Source organism: Parambassis ranga, chromosome 3 (genome assembly GCF_900634625.1).
Source record: "Parambassis ranga chromosome 3, fParRan2.1, whole genome shotgun sequence".
Lineage (NCBI taxonomy): Eukaryota > Metazoa > Chordata > Actinopteri > Ambassidae > Parambassis > Parambassis ranga.
This window is the reverse complement of record NC_041024.1, coordinates 7,794,153-7,815,483: the sequence shown is the minus strand read 5'-3', so window position 1 is coordinate 7,815,483 and position 21,331 is coordinate 7,794,153. Positions and strand designations below refer to the sequence as shown.

At 41.0% G+C, this 21,331-nt stretch overlaps 3 protein-coding genes across 15 annotated transcripts in view; 1 reads left to right on the top strand and 2 right to left on the bottom strand.

Annotated features, from left to right (window-relative positions):
* Positions 1 to 1,413, bottom strand: part of baz2ba (bromodomain adjacent to zinc finger domain, 2Ba) — a 62,164-nt gene extending 60,751 nt beyond the window's left edge. For 10 of the 12 annotated variants that reach the window (XM_028401007.1, XM_028401014.1, XM_028401011.1 and 7 more), the window contains exon 1: positions 1,170 to 1,412. The gene's annotated coding sequence lies outside the window, so the exon portion shown is untranslated. Of the gene's footprint in view, positions 1 to 1,169 lie in introns of all 12 variants that reach the window. The other 2 variants (XM_028401001.1, XM_028401010.1) reach the window with 1 other exon arrangement.
* Positions 1,414 to 12,668: 11,255 nt separating this feature from the next.
* On the top strand, positions 12,669 to 19,216 carry marchf7 (membrane-associated ring finger (C3HC4) 7). Its single transcript, XM_028402786.1, has 11 exons — positions 12,669 to 12,823; positions 14,424 to 14,618; positions 15,524 to 15,673; positions 15,768 to 15,936; positions 16,021 to 16,215; positions 16,308 to 17,445; positions 17,644 to 17,813; positions 17,906 to 18,009; positions 18,100 to 18,201; positions 18,402 to 18,450; positions 18,590 to 19,216. The coding sequence occupies exons 2-11, from the start codon at positions 14,442 to 14,444 to the stop codon at positions 18,673 to 18,675; spliced, it is 2,340 nt and encodes a 779-aa protein (XP_028258587.1). The 5' UTR covers positions 12,669 to 12,823; positions 14,424 to 14,441; the 3' UTR covers positions 18,676 to 19,216.
* Positions 19,217 to 19,604: 388 nt separating this feature from the next.
* ly75 (lymphocyte antigen 75) overlaps positions 19,605 to 21,331 on the bottom strand; it is a 28,004-nt gene continuing 26,277 nt past the window's right edge. For both annotated transcript variants that reach the window (XM_028402784.1, XM_028402785.1), the window contains one exon: positions 19,605 to 21,092. In XM_028402784.1, coding sequence (XP_028258585.1) covers positions 20,917 to 21,092 — 176 coding nt within the window. In that variant the 3' untranslated portion in view covers positions 19,605 to 20,916. The remainder of the gene's footprint in view (positions 21,093 to 21,331) is intronic.

Sequence of the window (21,331 nt, the reverse complement as noted above, 5' to 3'; positions counted from 1 at the left end):
CTTTAAATTTGTGACAACATCGGTGGAGATAAAACGGACTGAAAATGATCGCCCACAACCGATCAAACACCTTCTAAAACCACACGCAACACGCCGTCCTCCCTCTTAGTTTTCTCTAAAACTTTGGTAAAACTTGAGAAAAAAACGTGGATCCATTTCCTTTTAAAGTGTGTGTGTGTGCGTGAGTGTGTGTGTGTGTGTGTGAGGGGGAGAGAGAGAGGGAGAGAGAGAGAGGGGGGAAAGGTAAAGGGTGCTTGAATTTAAAATAACCAAGATGGCGAGAGGCTTGTTGTTTTGGAAGGGGCAGAAAAAAAATGGAGGATATTGTAATATACACAAAGGGATAAATTTCAACAACTCGGCCAAGCGGCTGCTAGCTTGCCTGCATGCTGCTGTCTCGGTTTGAGGAAGCGACCGCGATTAGCAGCAGCAGCAGCAGCAGCAGCACCCCGGCAGGCTGCCCAGCAAATAGCCCAAACTCTTAACCCGCTATAGGGGGAAAAGAAATGAACAAAATACGTCCAACTTAATCCAAAGCGAAGGGAATGTTTATGTATTTGTCGCTAATTGTTGTTGCTGTTAAAAGTGGATGGGTATGAGCTTATACGGACAGCGAGGACCGAACCAGCAGCAGTCCGGTGCTCTGCCTCGTAGTTTCGCCCCCGCTGCTGCTGCTGCTGCTCCCTTCGTTAGGTTAGCACGAAAAAACATACGCACCCAAAAAAAAACCCCGACATCCACAAGGTGGATTTAAAACACACACACACACTCAGAGAAACACGACAGCCAGCAGCAAACCGTTTAAAAAGTTTTAATTTTTCTCCGCGTTCAAAAAAAAAGAACAAGAAAACAAGTTAGCGAAACGCGACCGCCGGAGTGAACGGAGCGAGAGAGAAGGAAAGAGGGACACAAAGACGATTCCCACTATCAGGTCAGCACTCAGAAGGAGAAGAGAAAAACACTTCGCTATTAGATTCAAAAAGAGAAGAAAAACTTCAACCAAATGCACCGCGAACGACTTACGGGACACACAAAGTGAATGAATTACACGACAGCAAGAAACTATCTATGAAGCTGTTTGTTTAAAAAAAACAAAAGCAGAAGAAGCAGCAGCTCATCGCTTGTTCTGTGATGGGGCGAAAACAGCGTCAGTGAAATAAAACACTTACCTTTTTTTAGTTTCGACACTTTACTTATCTCCAGCGTGGGTTTTTAAGCTCAACTAAACACTTCAGCTCGGTCTTCTTCTCGCCTCCTTTTTTTCCTTGGTCGGTTTTGGTTATGAAAGAGGTCGGGGACGAATGATAAAGAAGGGAATTGGGCAGTAATTGAGTCTCGGTGTGTGAGTGAGTGTGTGTGTGTATGTGTGTGTGTGTGTGTGTGTTAGTTACTAACAGCAGATTGAAGGAGACTCTTCTCAAGGTTTATTCAGCTCCACTTCAAGGAACCGACCTGACGTCAGCTCACTACTGCCACACAAAGAAAACTTATTATTTGTGCAGCAGCGGCCGTAGTAAAGGAAGGATACAGTAATTGACCGTTATTACTTTAAATGCGACACTGTCATTAGCTGCACGTAACAGACAGGGATGCAACTTTATTTATGATTAATGGCGTCACACACGGTATGTGTCGGCCCCTAGGGTAAACAAACATAAACACAATAAAAACATACATTTATTCACTTTGGTCATTTTAATTAATTGCCATTATTTCTAATAGTTTACGCAATTTTCAGCTTCTTACATATATTTTATACACTTTTATATATATATATATATATATACATATATATAAATAAATTACTGTCCTGGTTATGATTGTTTGTTTACAGAATCTTTACATCAGTAAACATCCAGAATTCTTGTTATATATTCAGGTAAACATCAGAAACCTAAGCTCAAGTTTTATGGATGAAATAGTATTAATATTAATATTTATAATAATAATAATAAAACACAATGTCCACTGGTAGAGTAACTGATACGTGAGATACAACTTGTGATCATCATTTACACCTCACCTACTAATATACATGAAAACACACATGATTCTGCTGTAGTGTAAATTTACACTTTTAAAAATCAATTGAAAAGATGCTGCATTCGAAGATTTTTTTTAAGTTCTGTGTATGAGGCCACAAAGTCCCCATGTGCCCTGACCAAACGTATGATCCCTTCTGAAGATGACACACGATCAAACAAATACAAATCAGTTTCACACAGGCTCTAAATTAGAAGGCATTTGCCAGACAAAAACAGAAATGGGACAGCTCTTCCTCGGGATAGGATCAATACATTGCCTGGCAAAGACAGCCATCTGTGCCTAATTGTATGCTTTACCTCCTCTTCTGAACGCACAATAAGCAACAGGCTGAACGCAGGCCCTCTGACCCAGACTGGGTTTCCAGACGGGGGGAAGATTATTTCATTCAACTGGAAAACAACAAGGGGGTGGGGAGTTGGAGGGATGGTGGTGGTCGGGAGGTTTTTTTTTTTTTTTTTTCAGATGGAGTGGGCAACTGTTCTTATATGCCCCACCCTTATGAGGATGAGGATGGGGTCACAGAGCCAGAGCCAACTGGTGTCTCTCTCTCTCTGTCTCTGCGTGACACATCGCCCCACTGGTTGTATTCATTTTAACAGGTATTACAGTGGATTAACAAACTGTTCACTGTTAGTTTATAGACACCTCGTAAATCACGCACAAACAATGAACTCATTGTTAGCGGAGTGATGGAGTGTTGGTTTACGGGGACATTCATATTAATGCTTCATAAACATTACAAATGACCATAAATGTTATCCTGATTTCTCCCTCGCTCTCTTTTTCTCTTTCTCTTTGCTCCGCCGCTATGTCATCCGAAAAGTGTCACCCCTTTTTTTGATCCTATTGCAAGAATTGCAAAGATGTTACTCAGAAATCAGTCATTTTTATGTATAAAAAGGAAAGAAAAAAAAGGTGGAGGTGGTGGGTTGGGCGTCTGATAAAACATTCATGATCACCAGAGTTTAGAGGATGGACACAGAAACCCTTATTCAGCTTGTGGTGTGCAGTTAAAGCCATTTTATAAGCTTGCTCTCCATGTTCTTTGGTCATTGATTTTTCTCTCTGCCCCTTTCCATTACCTGTTGAGATGGGGGGTTTTGCTCATCTTCAAACACACACACACAAACACACACACACACACACACACAATCCTCTCTATCTGTCTCTCTAGCCACTGGCACCCTGGTGTATTTCTCCATCTCCTCCGCCTCTTGTAGCAGGAATGACAGGCCGTGAGGAATGACGGTGGCTCTGTTTGTCATACAGTAGCAGCAAGAAGCAAGGATTTTTAATTGCATTGGAGAACCTTCATTAAAGAGAGCACATGGGGGCGGGATTGGGGGGAGAGGGCTGCATGGGGCGGCGTTGGGGGGGCACTCTGAGCATCGTCATTAGGAGAAGGCGCTAGATGCATAGAAGGGTGGGCCCTCTTTGCATGCACACTGAGAATGCCGTGCCGTACCTCGGTCATTTGTAACATAATAAGTGCCAGCACAATGACTGCAATGCGAGAAAGCACACCACAGGGAAGAGAAGGGGGAAGGGAGACAGCATGTCTGTCTAAAAGAGGGACTTTTTTTTGTCTTGATTAGAAAGTATAATGAGCCACTAAAGAAACAGGAGAAAAAAAAAGAGGATCTCTCCTGAGACTGATGGAAAACAAATTAATCTGGTGATTTAAATTTAATTATTATTTTTCTATTAGTCCACCATGCAAAGACAGGGACAGCCATCAGAAGCGAGGAGCTGTGCTTGCATTTATTGATTTTTGCCCAGACACATTCAGGGAATACAGATTCATCTGCTCTCTTCTCCACACAATTCACTATGTGGGATTCCATTAACACAAGAAGCTTCCAGCAACTCTGAGATGTTTAATTTGAACACCATAAATGGGGCTTAAAATAGTGTTCGCACACAAGAAAAAGTGGCCTAAGGATGTCTTTTTATGCAATTGAATTAGTCCTCACTTATTGTTGTGTCCTACATAATAAGTATTAAATAAACACCCAATAAATTAAATTAAGACAATGTTCTGCTGTATAGAAGAGAGTCAAGCGCTATTGTTCCTCCCCTGCTTCCGACATCTCACACAGCTATAATGGTTGAGTTTAATTTAATCTTTTTGTTTTGGATTAATGTAAGAACCCTGCAAACGGACTGTAATTATTCTTCCCAACCATATCTTTTCTTTGTAGCATCCTTTCAATACATCAGTAGTCTTGAACACAATGCCGTGTGAGATGTAATGATTTGAAAAGTCAATGATTTAAACTGCCTGTTTGATTAAAAGCACAAGGGACCAATTTGTGGCTGCTATATGTAGAATGTTAGTGTGCTTCAAAGTATAACACTCATATTCTCTGGCTGACATAAAATTCAGCAAATATGCCAGATGAACGCTGGTATTGATTGGTATCCTGCAAATCTTTATACTTACAGAGGGAGGGGACACAATCACACATATTCTGAAAGCCTATCTATGCCTAATGGCACATGAGAATCCATGTGACAGTGAAATATGCATCCATCTATGACCTTCAACCCCACAGACATCTAAGGGATGTTTTTCTTTTTTTTAATCCTAATGTCACTTTATAACAATCTTGTACTTTTTAAGTAAATGCATGCAAAGATAAATAGATAAAAAGTGATTCGAAAGATCAGCCACACAATGTTTTCCCATGCAAGGATGCACGGTCTAAACAAGTGCGCTGGGATGGTGTTTACTGTGGTGTATGTAACTGAGCAGAACCCTCTGTTGCATGATGTAATACACAGAAGGGAGAAATCATCATAATAGCAGAGTAGTAGAGTGACTCATTCGTTGATGAGGTACATTCACACTGTCGTTCAATGAGGAGATGCAGTCTGTGTGCACATGTTGTCAGTGTATGACCGATACAGAGAGAGAGAGAGAGGGAGGGAGAGCATTAGTATGTTGCTTTTCTGGGAATGAGGAGTCATTTGTGCCAGGAAAGTGAAGAAACAACTCTCAGCCTCACAGTGATGCATCTCTCCATGAAGAATGAGATCACAAGCAAATGTCACCCCAACCTGAGCAAAGCCAAATGACCTTGAATCAAATAAAAACATCTTTATCCACGCCAGTGTGTATACACACACACACAGAGCACAGCACAGCACAGCACAAAATGTCAGCAGATTTTCCATTTCCTAAATCCTAAGTGCAAGGGTTTAGCTTTGTAATCAACCTAGTCTTTTCTTTCAAGTCTGTATGGATATCACCCTAAAGGAGCTCTACTGTTAAATACAGTTAGGTTTTATGATTTAATCAACTTACTAACAGTGTTATGGAATTTTTCCCACTCACATGGCCAATAAGAAAAAAAATACAAATCAGATGAGCTCACATTACTTACATCCTGTGACAGTTTCTCTTGTTTTCTGCATTTTGTGACAGATGATGCTGAGGGGATTTTTCAAGGGAAATGACTTTCACAGCTGAAGGAATTTCAAGCTTCAGTGCCTCGCTTTATCATAGTTTACATGTAACTACCTTTGATTTCTGTCCACAGAAGGTGTATCTTTGACAATGACTGGTGCACAAGACGTCCCTGCATTCATTACGTTTCTCTCTGACCCACATTAAAAGCACTTTCTTAGCTATTAGTGCGGCAGTAGCACAGTTTGATTTAGGTATATTTTTCTTGCAACAATGGTCATTTCCTGGAAACATGATTGTAACTCTATGGAGACATACTTACTCAATCACTCACTAGTAATTTGTAATGCAAAGGTAAGGCTACCTTTCATGAAATTCAAATGCTCAAATGCTAATCCACAGGAGGCTCTCAGCCCTTATTGACAGACATCATTGCTGGCAAAGTCAGCAGAGATATAAGCTAAACAGATCTCTACAAGCAGAATGCTTTGTTTTCTGTGTTTATTTAAGCAGTGACTTTGACAAGTTTGATTTGGCGGACCTCCCTGAAAATTTGGATCAAAGCAACAGGACAAGGTATAAAGTTGTTTACACTGTTCTGTACCGAATGTGGAACTAATGTGACATTAGCTGTTCTTTGTGCTAAGTGTCAGTGTGAACAACAACTTTTGTGGGACAAAATCAAACTCATGTGAGAGAGAAGTTTGGCCCAAATTATGCAACAATGACATGCAACAGGAAACAGTTTGTGAATACTTTTGGAGATAAGACACAGTTTTAGAGGTGTCTTATGAGTTGGAACTCATGTTAGAGCTGCAAACAGTCTGAAACTTATTTTTCAAATTGAGAAATGAACCAGTTCCTCATTTGCTGAAGAAAAAGCCACAGGAAACAAAAGTGTATGTGCGGAGCACATACAGCATTGCTGTTTCTACAAAAGGATAAAAATACATGAATCTGTTTCTGTATCTCTTCTTTTACATGCAAGCGTTCATGTCTCAACACATCAGGGTAATAAACTGTTATATCCAACCATAGAGTGCCTGGTCTGAAATCATCTTGTATGGCTTTCAATGTCATTCAAACATGACCACATATGAACACTTTACACTCTTAATGCTGATGCAATACATGTTCGAGAGCATGTATATATGTTTGGGAAGTTGATTCCCATTTCTCACTGCATACAACTGAGAGAATAAAATGAAACTGAAACATGCAAACACATTGCTTCGAAATGCTACCTATGGTCTAATTATAGACCTTAAAGTCTCATTTAAATGCAGGAAAAAAATGCCCACGCATACAATATGAGCTATTTTCAGATATAGTGTGTGTGTGTGTGTGTGTGTCAAGGCCCTCAAAAAATCCATCTATTGAACAAGCTTTCATATTCATTCTAGAGGTGTGTTTGAACTGTGTATAAACCGTAAGAGCTATTATAAAATGTATGAAAAAAGACACCCCCCCCCCCCTGCAGTCATAATGTCTGCATACATATTACTAGTCAGCATCAGCACTGCTCTTAATCTGCAGAGGCATGAAAGAAGACAAAATGTTGGAGACAGTGGGCTGTGGTTTTGGTGTTGGGAGCTTGTGAAGTCACATGTTTTTGATCAAAGTTATTAAAGTGAGGAAAAGCGTATGTCTTTCCCCACCCAACATCAGTATTTTGACGTGAAAGGTCTGCCAGACGCATAAGTTGGTGTATTCTTATACAAGTCCATTTAGAAATCAGAAATACAGAAATATTTAAAATAATCACAGAATCAAGAATATTTTACATTTTGGATGGTCTCATTTTCTAATTTGGTAAAGGTATTTTTGCATTTACATATTTTTGACTACAACGTTAGATACATTTTGTGGTAGGGAAATCTTTAGTGCTCCGGCTTAGATTATGCACATCATGTACAGACATTCACCTCTTCATATTCCCTGCTGCATTCCCAGATAATTGATTTCATTTTAAATTGAACACATAACCAGTAAGCTGTCTAAAATGTAGAGAATACGTCTAATTGGTTACAATAACCTCTGAAAGGGGATTTCTTAATAAGTGAAGTGAGAGAGAACATCTGTCAATCACTCACACCTGTACATGTAAAAGTGTTATTATGCTGTGCATGATGATCAACTATACACAGTTGCAATACAATTTACTTTATACACACTTTATGGATCAATTTATGATGACAGGATGATCAGTATAATTGAATTTAACACCAAATACTATTTGCTGCATATTATAAAATTCCTGTTGAAGTGTGTATTTGTATTATTTTAATTATTAATAGTCTCTTAATTTCTTCAACTGGCAAAATAAATAATTCAACAAACATGCTTACATTGAACAGGAGTGGGCAGGATGAGTGATTAATAACTGAATAACAATGAATTAGGTTTCAAGTTAATAATAAGCAGGAATTGTGTGCATATTATCAATTTTTGAATTCTAATTAGAAATTAGTAATATTGACTAAATAATTCAGATTGATACCAAAGCACCACGAGGTTAAGAACATGTCCACAAACACTCATCAGATTGCTCAAATTATGCATTTGTTGACGGGCATGTGCACCCAGACTTATAGGTGGGCCTGTGGGGGTGGTCTTAAGACGATTTTAGGACTGATGAAAACAGGCCCTGTGTTAATTAACACTGGCAGGCCGCTGTTCCTCCTGGCACTGTGCAGGCAGACATTCTGGCCTGCCCTCAGTGACGCCTGGTCAAAAATAGGGCACCACACAGCACAGTAATGATCACGATGGTGACATCATCTCTGCCTTCAATGTGCTCCTCCGAACAAAGAGCAGCAGGCATGCAGGGAGGGAGGCAGATGTCACTTTGTGTCTGGGGAACATTAAGACCAACAAATGTTCTTTCAATTCCTGGAGAAGCATGTTTGTGTTCATGTGAGGTAAAACATCCATTTGCCAAAAGTCACTTTTGAAAAAAATAGGAACTCCTCCTTAGGATTCTTAATACATAATTTAAATAAACACAGCACAATACTTTCTGACTGGAAGTATGTTGAGAGAGGAGTGTCCACAAATAGCTCTCAAGCATTTTAGATGGTGCCCCTCAAACATGTGACCTAAAGTGTTAACACATGTGGCCTTGCTTTTTTTTCACCATTGTTACTGTGTTCAGATGTCTCCAGTCCAGGTCTGTACACACTTAAAATAACTATCCTCAAGAATCCGTTATTATAGAAATCAAAACAGTAATACAAACTATTTTTCTTCCTTATTTAAGACAGAGATATTGCACGGTGAGGATAAAGGTGAACTCTTTGGCCATACTTAGCCTGTGGTTTGTTGTACTAGACAATTTCTGAACCTGGGTGAGAAGGTTTCTGAAAGCAACACACAGGAAATTCTCCTGGGACAACAGCTTCCAAAAGTGTGCTTAGTAAATTCACTAGTTTGTTTCAGTGAATCCTCCTTTGGATTTATACACTGAAAATAACACAAACCTACCCTGGATATTCCTTCCTTGGGGTTTCTCAGAAGGCACAGACTGCTGCCCTTTGAGCTCTTGAAGACACTGAGCTTGTATTGTAGTTCTCCTATAAACCAGCCTTTGTGGTATTCATCTGTCTCCACAAACACAGAAAGAGAGAGGACTGCATTAGAGAGGGAGGAAGGGAGAGAGAGGAAACAGATTCTCAAGACCTGGACGAGCCGTGGGAAAAGAGGGGTCTTGCAGAGGAAAAGCAGAAATGTCTCAGGACATTCCTTTGTGATTACACAGTGCCGGACAAATCCAGACATTCTTGCAGTTATTCTGTCTTATGCCCCAAGTTAAAGCTAATTTCACGAACGGAGTGTAAACATCTCAACTTATTCCTACAGATTTACATTGTTATGCTTTTAAGCAATTTTGACTTTGGTACACACACACAGTGCAGAGGAAACATGTCGGAGACCAGCAATTTGCAATAATTATGTATTTCCTTTACACTTGGAATCTTTGATGTTGCACCATGATATCCTGTACAGCTGGAATAAAGGAACAACAGCTCAAAGAGACAGGTAAGTATCCATCTCATATCCACAGCGCACACATAAGAGGATTCAAGCAAGAGGAGGCCATTGTGTGCAAATCTCAGGTTACATGAACAGGATCTTAGCTGAAAGAGTTAGCTGCCCCCAGTGGAAAAAAGCATGTTCCTCCCTTGTCACAGCTACCATGAATGAAAAACAGCTCCAAGGAATGCTCCATTATCATCCTATCAGCAGCACTGGGGGAGGAGAGCTTGTAGTTTCCCTTCACTTAGCAGTGTGTGGAATCATGTGAAGGAAAAGGGGGGTGAGTGGCATTGGCCTACAGACCTGCAATTGGGTTGAGCAGCCTCCTCCCCAACTCACCAGACCTTGCACTTCCTCATTTGTCTAGGTCATGCGTCCTTTTTGTCAGCAATTAATCTGCAGCTCCACCCTCCTATATTTATCCCTTTCGCTCTCTGTTTCTCCTTCACCTCTGGTTGTATTATAGCCTTGGTAAGATTTACACTTGGTTTTGATCAGTGTTCACTGTTGTATACATGCAACCAATAATGGCTTGCTGGGCTACTTTAAGTGCTGAATGTTACCGAGCATGATGAGTATCTTGTTGACCTTCACATTACTATGCATCTGCTGTGCAACAGCGATCCCGCTCTGCTCCAAAACTGACCTCCCAGGACCCCCACACACTTTACATGAATTCAGCCTACGTGATTGTAAATTAATCGTACCTATAAAATAACCTGCAACATAAAAACAAGCTGAAAAAAACAAGTATGTGCTCTGAGGTGATCCTTGATCAATGCTTCTTCAGGTCCACTAAATTAGTGAGTTAAAGTATGTAAATCGTGTGAATGCTGCTAATCCTGGATTTGCTGTGATGATGGGATCTGCAGTGCCTTTCAAAGCAATTATTCAAATCAATCTAATTAAACCGGTTGAAATTGGTTTTAATTGCCTCCCTGACTAAACAAACACCAAGTTATGGCATGCAAATAACAATGCAGTTCAAAGATCTGGAGGGGAAAAAAAGCATGAACTACAGCGCCCCCTAGTGGATATCAGCTTCCTGTGACTTTTCATAATGACGTCAGCCCTGGACAGCACAGTGGATACACACACGCTCTCCCGTCTTCCCTCCTTCTCTTTCTCTGTGTGTTCTTGTATTACTCATGTTGTGGGGACATAAATCTGTTTACACGGTCACACTGTGGGGATAAGTAGTGTTTATGGTTAGGGTTAGGGTTAGTCTGCGAGAAATAAATGTAGGTCAGCGTAATGTCATATGAAAGGATGCAAACACACTTCGCTGTGTGGGCCAGTTTGACTGTAAATGAGGCATGTTGTGGTTCTTTTAAAGTACTTTATGACCACTATTAACACCAATATCACCAATAAGTACTACAGATAACCATGACTGGTAGGCTTGTGCAAAATCGTATCGTGTGCAATTAATCGTCAGAAAAACTGTCACCGATTAATACTTGTCACTTATCAATTAGTGCCTCGTCATGATGACGCAATTTTGTGTGCGACGTACTCGCACCATCACCCGCAAGCGTGCACATGTGGGCCCACAATAACAATAATGGCGGAAGGCAGTGGTATTCAGTTAAATGATGCGGAGCAGCATGTTCCTAACAGAGGTTCAACATCTGTCACCATAAGTAAGTAAGTACGAGTAAGTAGAAAGCCGAAGAAAGCGCGACGAGGCCACAACGCCGGCTACAGCTGTAGTGTATAGTGCCGCGCATGCGTACGCGACATGCATTAGGTGTGAAGCGTGGAGCGTTGGTTGTTGCTCGTATTAAACTCCGGCTGGAGAAGCTGCCTCCTGATCTTTATTAATTGACTCCACAGCAAGATAGGACAGAACGTAACAGGTTAATTTGCACACACATACATTTAAATGCGGAATTGTCCGGTTTGTTTGTAATATTTTTTTTCTGTTGCTGTTCCACAGTATGAGTGAAAACAGTGCACTAGTGTGTGACATATTCCAGTCACAGGTTAATTTGCACAGACACATTTTTTTAACTTGAAATAATCACTGATGTGACTTTTCTGAACTTATTTGTCCTGTTTAATTTTAATGTTGATATGCACTGCTCTGTGACCTTAAGATAAGAACATCTGAAGGACAAAGTTACTTTAAATGTTTGCTTCATTATTATTTTGAAGCAGTTTGTGCATCTGTTATCAATACATATTTCAAACATGGCTGGTTGGTGCCTAATCACTACTTAACAGCTTAACCTGTTAGAATGAAGTAGTTAACTTGACTGATGATTTGTCGGTATCATTTTAGAACAATGTGGCGATTTAGAGTCAAAAACATGTAAGTGCAATTGTCATCAATTATAATCGTCAAATTAATCGTTATCGGCTAAATGCCATGATTAATTGCGATTAATTTTTTTGCCAATATCGCCCAACCCTAATGACTGGTCAGTGGTTCTTCAATGCAGGTCAGATGTAGGTCAACTACAGGTCAGGAACTCTGCTGCTGATGAACCGTATGCAAAGAACTTAAACAGTTTGATCTAATACTTTCTGCTCATTAAGTTTACAAAAACATCATATCTAAACAGAATGAAAGACACCATGTGGCTATTTTTGGAACAGGTGAACTCAAATGAATCTTATGTGGCTTCTGTCAACCAACACCTGCATTTAATTATTTACAATAACCAGTGCTGGTTAGCAGTAATCAGGGGTGGAATGTAACTTCAAGGACGCTCAGGAGAACCTCAGATACTTTTAAGATGCAGATTCTATCAATGGCAGACAATGGCAACACTACATCTAGAGCAAGATATTACACTGTTTAACCGCAAAATCAAATTAAAATTTTCCTGCCTATTGATCACCTGCTATGCCCTTAAAACTTTCATCAGATACCACAAAAAACATGCTGATAATACACAAATGTCTAATTATGATGAGTTCTAGTGTATAATTGACAAAAATGCTTAGAGAATAACTGCAGTTTTCAATAGTATCTGTGACACGTGAATTGATCTAATCTGAATTGTTTAACAAGTCTAGTCTAGTGTTGTCTTTTTAATGGGAACAAAGCGATTTTTGAATTTAAAACTAACTTCACAGTCTGTAAATCTGAAGAGGGGGAGTTTACTGTAATCCAGTGGCGTACATGTGCTTCCGGTCCGTGCATACATTAACATAGCAGACTCAAAGATTAGTGGGAGACTTTTGCACAGACATCCACCTGAAAACAATCTTTTAAACCACTCCCCCCGACTCATTGTAAATCACTTAACCTTGTGCGTCAACAGCAGCCAACACAGACGCCATCGTTCCTGTTGTACTACAGCAAGGAGAGGACTGGATTCAGAGGTGAGGACATCTGCGCACGGCGATGTGAATTTAGCTAATGTAATTTGTCTCAGTGTGCTAAAACATGCTCAAACGGATAATCTCTCAACGTTGATCTTCGCGTTAAATGTCGAAGCGTATGACAAACTAACCAGCTAGCCAAAAGCTAACGGATCTGTCAGTTGTAGCAAACTGCAGCTGAACTATTCCGTTACGACGTCTGAACGGCCACTAATATCAGCCACGAAGGTGGTAAATATTTACACGATCGCTTTCGTATCGATGTCTAATCGAACAAAGCCGTCTTTATCGTGTTAGTTTTAACTGCTAACGGTGTTTTATATCGATGCAACGGAATGTAATGTTTGGCAAAACAACTGTGACGTAAAGTTTTGACCAGGAAGCGCTAACGGATATAATGCTATAAGGCTAATGCTAATCCAAATGTTTTAAATATTATCAAACGACCTGTTGTCAGCTACCAGCAATCCGGCACATAGACAAAGTTATATGTGTTTTGAATGCAGCGGTAAGAAAGAGCAGGTAAACTAATGATTATATCAACAAAGCAGCGCAGAAGAGCAGGTACACAACGAAGCAGTCAAGGTAATTCAGCCTCACCTCAGGGCGTCACCGAGTCCTCCATAAAAGTGAGCTGTCCGCCCTGTTTTTAAGCAGAGGAAGGCGCTCACTCTGTAGCTAATCATAATGGTGGATGTTTTGTTTTGACAGTATTCGCTAGTATTTGATAAATGCACTTTAGTTACGCATGAAGCTAAAAGGAATGCAGTCCAAACGTCTCTTCAGTAAATCAGTTCAAATGTGATGGCTGAAATTTGTGGACATTTATGGAGGCCTAAGCTTTTATTTTAGTGGTGTTTGGACTGATTACATGTATTTTATGCATAGATCTCTTAACACTTGCAGCTTTGTAAAGGGGAGAATTTATTTTCAGCCACATCACTATATGAACTCTGCATCATATTGATTGCATCTGTGTGTGTGTGTGTGTATGCACGTGTGGTGCAACCACTGTGCCTGTTATCTGGCCTCCCAACCTTTCATTTCAGTTGACAGGTTGTTGGCTCAGTGAGCTATCTTTGACCACAGGTGCTGCAGGGAGTAACTCAAACTGATCTTCTGTCGGAAACTTTCCACTAATTCTTACTGGTTTACTTAAACGTTAATAATAAAAAAGGGTACTAAGAATTTTTTGATCGCCTTTACTCTGCACTCGGTATTTGGATTTGTAATGCTGGTCAATAATACATGGCTGAGTAGCTGATAAGTGTTGAATAGCATCATGTTTGCTCAGAGTGCGACTGTTTGCTCTCGGGTAAGTGTCATGTTCATGTGACAGAGTTCATAGTCCCAAAGATAGGCACTGGGACTTTGATGCCAAAACCAGGAAGCAGCTTGCTGGCAAGTTAGAGTGTTTACAGGCCCACTATCACGTGTGCTGCATCAACAAATCAGTCATGCTAGCACGCCACCCCTCAAGGGCTTGTTACCACACAGATCCAGATGCTCTTGCAGGACCTGCTAAAAAGTCTTTTATCTGAGCTGTGGAGTTCATGTCCTTCATTGTGATATATTTGAGTTTCTCATTTTGATTTTACAGGGTTCCAAGCAATCCATAATGGACTCCAGGTCGCGCAGACTTCCTTTTTGCCTGTCCAGCTCATCCTATACACCCAGTCCAGCAGTGTCCTCCTCGTCTCTGGGCTCCAGTAGGTTGTACAGTAGGGAGACTGTGCTGAATAATGACCGCTTTCCAAGGGCATCCACACCTTATAAATCGGACCTCAGCAAACAGGTAGGCAGATGGCACAGCACTGTAGCAACATGGCAAAAAAATACATATTAATACTCATTTATACACAGTACACACCTTTAATGTAAAATTTGCCTGCATTGTAGGATGCTGTAATGCTTATTTAGAGTGTACTTTAAGATTAATTGTGCTTCCACTAATTCAATTTGGATATGCAGTGACTATACATGGTGATTAAGTCATGTTGAAATTTTTGGATAAGATTAAAAAAAGAGCAGAAACTGCACTTAATATCTGTATCACTGTCCTACTGGAGGCTTTAGTCATCAGCCCTTCTGGTGTATTCCAGAGAGAGTGTCTTGACGTTAGCTCTTTTCTCAGAGGTTCCCTGATACAGTAGCTGACTATGTTAGATCACTGGTGCACCACTAGACACTTTGTGTCTTTTTATAGGGCACCCTAGATTCCTTGGTACATGTGTGTATTTCAGTCCCACTTCTCGTCAAGGCCCTCAAAAGATAGTGTTACTATTGGCCAGGGCCCCATCTGGTTGTTCCTGAGTTTTCTTGTTTTCTAGAAGAGTCTAAGCTAGGTGCATGCACCAAATCACCACTTTGTATTAATTTTTATCTATGACATGAACACTAGTTTAAACTGTCTTCTGAAAATAGTCTTTTTACTTCTAACCTGAGTCATAAAAACACTTGACAATAAACACAAACAGGAATGTTTTAAGAGAAAAGATTGAAACGTTTTTACATCTGTTAGCATTCTGCAGTCACAGGCTGTTATCAAACAGAAACAAACACAGTCTAGTGTTTGTTTTGTAGTGAAACACTCTGACCTAATGTAATGGAAACAACATGAATAACCACTCAACAAAAAAAAGCTCAGACATGTCGTCTTGCTAATGTTGCATGCTTTACCCTTCCTCTACCCCTTTGAAGAGTTCTCACCTCCTGAGCTTACCCAGAGACTACAGCAGCTCTGACAGCCGCTCCTCCAGCTGGAAGTTGCCTTCCTTGACGCCCTCCAGCAGCAGCAAATCTTATGACCGCCCACGGGCTGATTCCACTCTCAGCAGCAGGAGCAAGCTGGTACTGAAGCTGTTTTCTACCAGTTGTTAGTAGAACATCACATGCAATTAAGGTGGACGTTGGAGAAATCATGGCTTTTGTCCTTCATTTCCAGACTGATTCTGAGGGAAGGTTTGGGATGAGCTCCAGTCTGTTGAATGCCAGTGATGATGGTGATTCTAAAAGAGCCAAACTTTCATACAACAGAGGACTGTACTCAAGAACGGGCAGCACTTCACTTACAGGATCCATCCATTCCAGCAGTGGGCTTAGCAGTGCCAGAGGTACATTATACCAGACTTGTCAATGTCATAAGAAAACTTGTGGTTCCAAATTTGGGATTGTTAACTTGAAACTCTTTTCAACAGGTGCAGGCGAAAAACATAGTGATTTGCTTGATTCATCATGGAGCTCATGCCATTTACGCTCACGGTCTTCTTCATCCTCATCATCCTCCTCAAATCCACTGTTGTCTAGGAGAGAGCAAGAGACAAAGAATGAGCCCAGTCTCTCAAGCTTGGGGGAAAGAAGAGTTAGGCCTCCTGGGCTAGTTTCCTCATTATGTAGGCATCTTTTTTTTTGACTGATATACAACCTTTCAAAGTCTCGTTAAACACAGGTTAGTCTTAAACACGCCACACTTTTCTCTTTTCAGATCAAACTGACAGGGTGACCTCTACATACGCACAAGGAGCTCGCCCTAAAGAAACTGCCTACCCTCGCTCCTCGTACTCTTCTTCTTCCACTGCCAGAGAAGGATCTCTAAATCGCCACCTTTCATCATCCTCTTCCTCCTACCAGACTTCTCCTCTGGTTCGCGACTACAGCAGTAGACCTGCAACTCGTTTATCAAAAGGCTCGCCAAGCCTCTACTCGTCTCAGGAACAAACCAGAAGACCTGATTTCTCCTCAGATAGCTCCTCTTCTTATTCCCCCCGGTACACCACTCCCCTGGCCAGAGCAGAGACAACACTCCCTCCAAGACCGGCTCCTGAGGTTGGAGAGGGCCAGGAGGGCCGCTGCACCACGCGCCGCCTCTTGTCTCGTCTCTTTTCACGGCGTTCCAGCCAAGACTCTTCCAGTGGGTCTTCCAGTGTTCGCTCTGTTGACGATGACAGTCCATCAACTGGTGGAGAGTCTGTAGACAGTGATGAAGGGGCTGGTGTGGATGCTGATACCAGTGGGTCAGAGACAGTCACGGGTAGCCTCAGGAATCACAGACCAGACCTCACGACTATCCAGGAAAATGGCAGTGACTATCGTAGTGTCCTGACACAGTCCAGAATGGCATCATGGAGAGAACCTAGCACTGGCAGTAACAACAGCCACAGCAGTGGAGGAGGCGGCAGCTCCTCATGGCTGTCTTCCTCCCTCCGTGGTCGCTGCCCGCCCCTCCTTTCTCGTCTCAGAAGACATGCTAGGAATGAGAGCACACACTCAGCAGCAGGATTTGCTGATGGCTACAGCCGTCGACAGCATTTACTGAGTAGGTGGGATGATCTTGAACATAAAACATCTGAAGAAGATGAAGAGGAAGAGGAGGAAGAGGAAGAGGAAGGAGCAGTTGGTTTAGATGCCTTCGACACGGGTCGCGCTCGGAGATTTGAAGATGAAACCTTACCTGAACTCGAAGATTCCTCGATTCAATTTTCACCAACCCGCAGGGTCGGAGTGTATGAGAACATATCCGTGTCTAGGGGTCCATTAGGCAGTGTTGAGAGCCAGCTGGAAGGCCAGAAGGAGAAGACTATTTCCAGTAGAGATCAAGAGAAGCTGCAGAAGATCAAAGAGAGGTAATAGAACACAACATGCATTTCTTTTTTTTCTTGTACTGTGTGTGATTACCGTCGAGATGTAGTCATCCTTGTTGTGTTTAATGCAAACTCAAAAGGAGTTCTTAAGCTTATGCACAAATACTGCCCAAAGAGTACTTTAAGTAACACTGCTAATACAGAACAGGACATCTAAATATTCTCCTTTCTCTGCTGCAGACTGCTGCTGGAGGATTCTGACGAGGAAGAAGGAGACCTGTGTCGTATCTGTCAGATGGGCGAGCAATCTTCAACCAACCCCCTGATTCAGCCCTGCCGCTGCACTGGCAGTCTGCAGTACGTTCACCAGGAATGCATTAAGAGATGGCTGCGCTCCAAAATTGACTTTGGTAAGTACAAGCCTCTGATTATGGCTACAGCTTCCACCAGTATCACGTCTCACCTCATCTGTTCTCTCCCAACCTTTTTTTTTTGATGTCAGGCACAAACCTGGAGGCCATCACAACATGTGAACTCTGCAAGGAGAAGCTGCACTTGAACTTTGACAACTTTGACATTCAGGAGTTATACAGGACACACGTGCAAGTGAGTAATCTCTCTTAGAAACATCTACTTAAACTCTCTGTTAATCCAAACACAGGCAAAGAGGGGATAAGAATTATTCTTTCTCCTCAGTCATGTGATGAGTTTATCAGCAGTGGGCTTTACCTGGTGGTGCTGCTGCAGTTCTGTGAGCAGAGGTTCTCTGATGTCTTCGGGGCAGTTGATGGAGTTGGGGTGAGGAAACACTGACGCACACTTTCTCAACAATGCGCTGAAAGAGCCACTTGCATTATTGTCAGATCACATTATACAGTTCCTGTTCCTGTTGTAGTCAGTGTATACTAATGTTTGCAAAATGTTCAGCACGGATTTAGAAAAAATGTTTTTAAAGTGTAGAATTATGGCAGGCTTCAAATCTTCCTTTTCTCACTCAGTTATTCAACCTGGTGAGAATTCTTCATGAACACATGGACAGCCATGACAGTATGTGGCTCAATCCTTCTCTCTTCCCTCTTGCTGCAAAGCAAGCATTGTATCCGTTTGTCTGAAGCTACCAGCTTTACATCACATCGTTAAATTCTCTCTGACTTACAAAGCTTAACTTTGTGTCTCTGGATTGCAGATACTGAAAGAGACGAGGAAGAACACGACAACAGACCGTCTATCGAGTTCTCTGACCTGGACGATGATCTGGAAGATGAGTACTAATTATGTGAAAATGGTGGAAAGGGGGTTAGCGGGGGGAACGAAAAGTAGGTCAGATGATTTCAGGGCTACTCTACGCCATATGGTAGCTCACCCACTTTTCGCACATGCTTTGACATCGTCATGTTCATCTGGAAATGCAACAGCACTGAGAAATGCCAAGTGCACAGAACATGTCTCGCCTTTGTTGCTGGTGGCTTTTGTGCATATGCAAACTATGAAATAAACTAGCGTGTAAAATATTTTGGTTATTAACACCTTATGTCAGTTTTTTTCTGAGAGTGCACTTTATTAAATTATAATGAAATAAAAATGCAAGTTATTTTAACTACCACAAGTGCTTTAATGTTTAAATAAGAAGGCAAACGGTGATGAGTGACATGTAAGACTATGCTTTTGGGAGATCATCTAAAAAAAAAAAAAATGTGATGTGTCTGTTTTTCTCTGAATTTTCCCTCTAGGAATATGTTTTTAAAACTTACCCCATCAACAAACTTTCTCCATTGTTTCATATTTTGGGAATAAAGATTGATTGCAAACTGCCTTTTTTCTGTCAAGTCTTCATATCTGTACATTGATTTACAGTTATCTAGTAAAGCTAATGTCACAGTAGAATTAACGGGGGGCTTCGTGTTAGACTCACACTGACACTGGATGTTACCAGACTTCTCTGCCAGGGCTTACAGATGTTGATAGGTGGCATATTTTTGCTCCAACAAGAGGTAAATTGCTGTATAGAGGAGTTAACACACAGTAGGAACACATCTAATTTAGCCTCTAATTTGCAGTTTCCTCTGGCAAGCAGGTGTTGTAAAGTGGACGATTTCAAAGACTCAAAGGGAAAATCATTGTCAGAATTTGCAATTTAATTGTAGTGTTGTAAAGATGTGTGAATAGTCTGCTGTCAAGGGATGATTCTGGCAAATGAAAAATGACGAATATCTTCCTTTAATATACATTTCACTTCTACTCTCTACATGCATCACAGTGTGTGTGACAAAAGCTTACTCTAATTACAACATTATGAGATTTACAAAATAAAACTCTTTGGACTTTTTATTGGAAGGATACCGGACCTGATTTGGGCTGAAAAAATTTGTGCAGGAGTGCTGAGAAAGTAAAAACATTTGGTTTGCAACATGAACAGGTTAATAAGCCACACTGAGGCAAATTCCCCAAAGTGGAAGAAAAGCTTCCAGGCTTTTTGACATTCAAACGAGTCAGAGCATCTTTGGTTCATTCTGTTATAAAACATCACATATTTACAAAGCATTTTTACAGCAAACACCAGTGCAATCTGAAGAAACTCTCCGAACCTCTCAAGTTTGCGCCTAAACATAGGGACTGTATCTTCACAACATCTTAAAGTGCTTTCTTGCTCAGTAGTTAAGTGCATAGTAAAATCAGATTTATATAAATTATACAGATGGGAGTCTGATTCACAATATGGCTAAGATGGTGCCCTACCCCCTGTTAGGCTAATCAATATGATCTACGTGTTGACAACTGATAAGCATCATGTTTGAACCAGCTAAGACTCATAAGAAGTACTGATGCTACAAGGCACAGTCAGAGGTTTTCATCTATTTAGTTTGAAGATTCCTGCTTATTTAAAGGCACAGTCGAACAAAAACTAGATCCGTAGACCAGTTGTAGGCCCAAATCTTAAGTTCCCCTCTATGGGGCATCTGGCAGGGTTATACTAATAAACTACCTGGAACACACAATCAGGCAACATAGGCACTGCAGTGTTTTCAGTTTAAAAGCCTATAAATTGATTTTTTTCCCCCACCATGTGTCAATCACGCCTGGTATTAGTTTGAATAATGTTATATAAAGTATAAAAAAAATAAGAGCACATATTCTCAATGTTTGAAGTCACTCACGTAACAGTGCAATTTCACCTGTTAAGGCTAAACTGGAGATTAAGACACATTTTGTAATATTTCAACTCATAATCCCACGCTGATCAACATTTGTCAGACACCATCTGCTCAAGCACTTACCTTGAGTAAGGCATTAATTCACACAATCCTAATGAACCCAAATCAAGAAATAGAACTGGCAGATATACACAATTTTCAAACTATATTTACACTTTTACAGGTCATTTTAAAAAGTTGTCACACTTAAGCATGACAAATAAATAATTTTTAAAAAATGTGAAAAGCTGTGTCTTGATTTAGGTGAAAAGTACTAAAATGCAAAAATCATTACTCCCTGAGGCTGATTACCTAAGCAAGCTCAGTCTGCATCTGTTATGATACTGGTAGAGTCTGTTTCATCGTAGGTCCTCTTGTAGCGAACAGTGGAGAAGAAGTGGGCTCTCTTTTTCTTATAGACGATGAAGCCAACGGCCAGAAGGAGAGCGAGGAGGACCACTATGAACAGACCCAGTGCCACAGGAGAGCCGGCAGACTCTGTAGATTAAGTACAGCATTAGACAGAATGTTGGGCATTGTTGGTTATTGAGTCAATTTTTATTTATATAAGACTTTTTAAAATCAGAATTGTCTCAAGGAGCTTTACAGAAACCCAGAGCCTGAACCCCCTTAGGAGCAACAGTGGCAGGACCCGGTTAATAAGAAAGAACCTTCCTGCTGATAGCTGGCCAGGTAAAGGAGGAGAAGGAGAGGTAGACAGGACAGAGAGAGACACA

Excerpts from the sequence above, each read along its gene's own strand:
- marchf7 (XM_028402786.1), top strand. The coding sequence starts at position 14,442 with ATGGACTCCAGGTCGCGCAGACTTCCTTTTTGCCTGTCCAGCTCATCC. Across the intron at positions 14,619-15,523 it reads AATCGGACCTCAGCAAACAG|AGTTCTCACCTCCTGAGCTT; the intron begins GTAGGCAGATGG and ends ACCCCTTTGAAG. Across the intron at positions 17,446-17,643 it reads CTGCAGAAGATCAAAGAGAG|ACTGCTGCTGGAGGATTCTG; the intron begins GTAATAGAACAC and ends TCTCTGCTGCAG.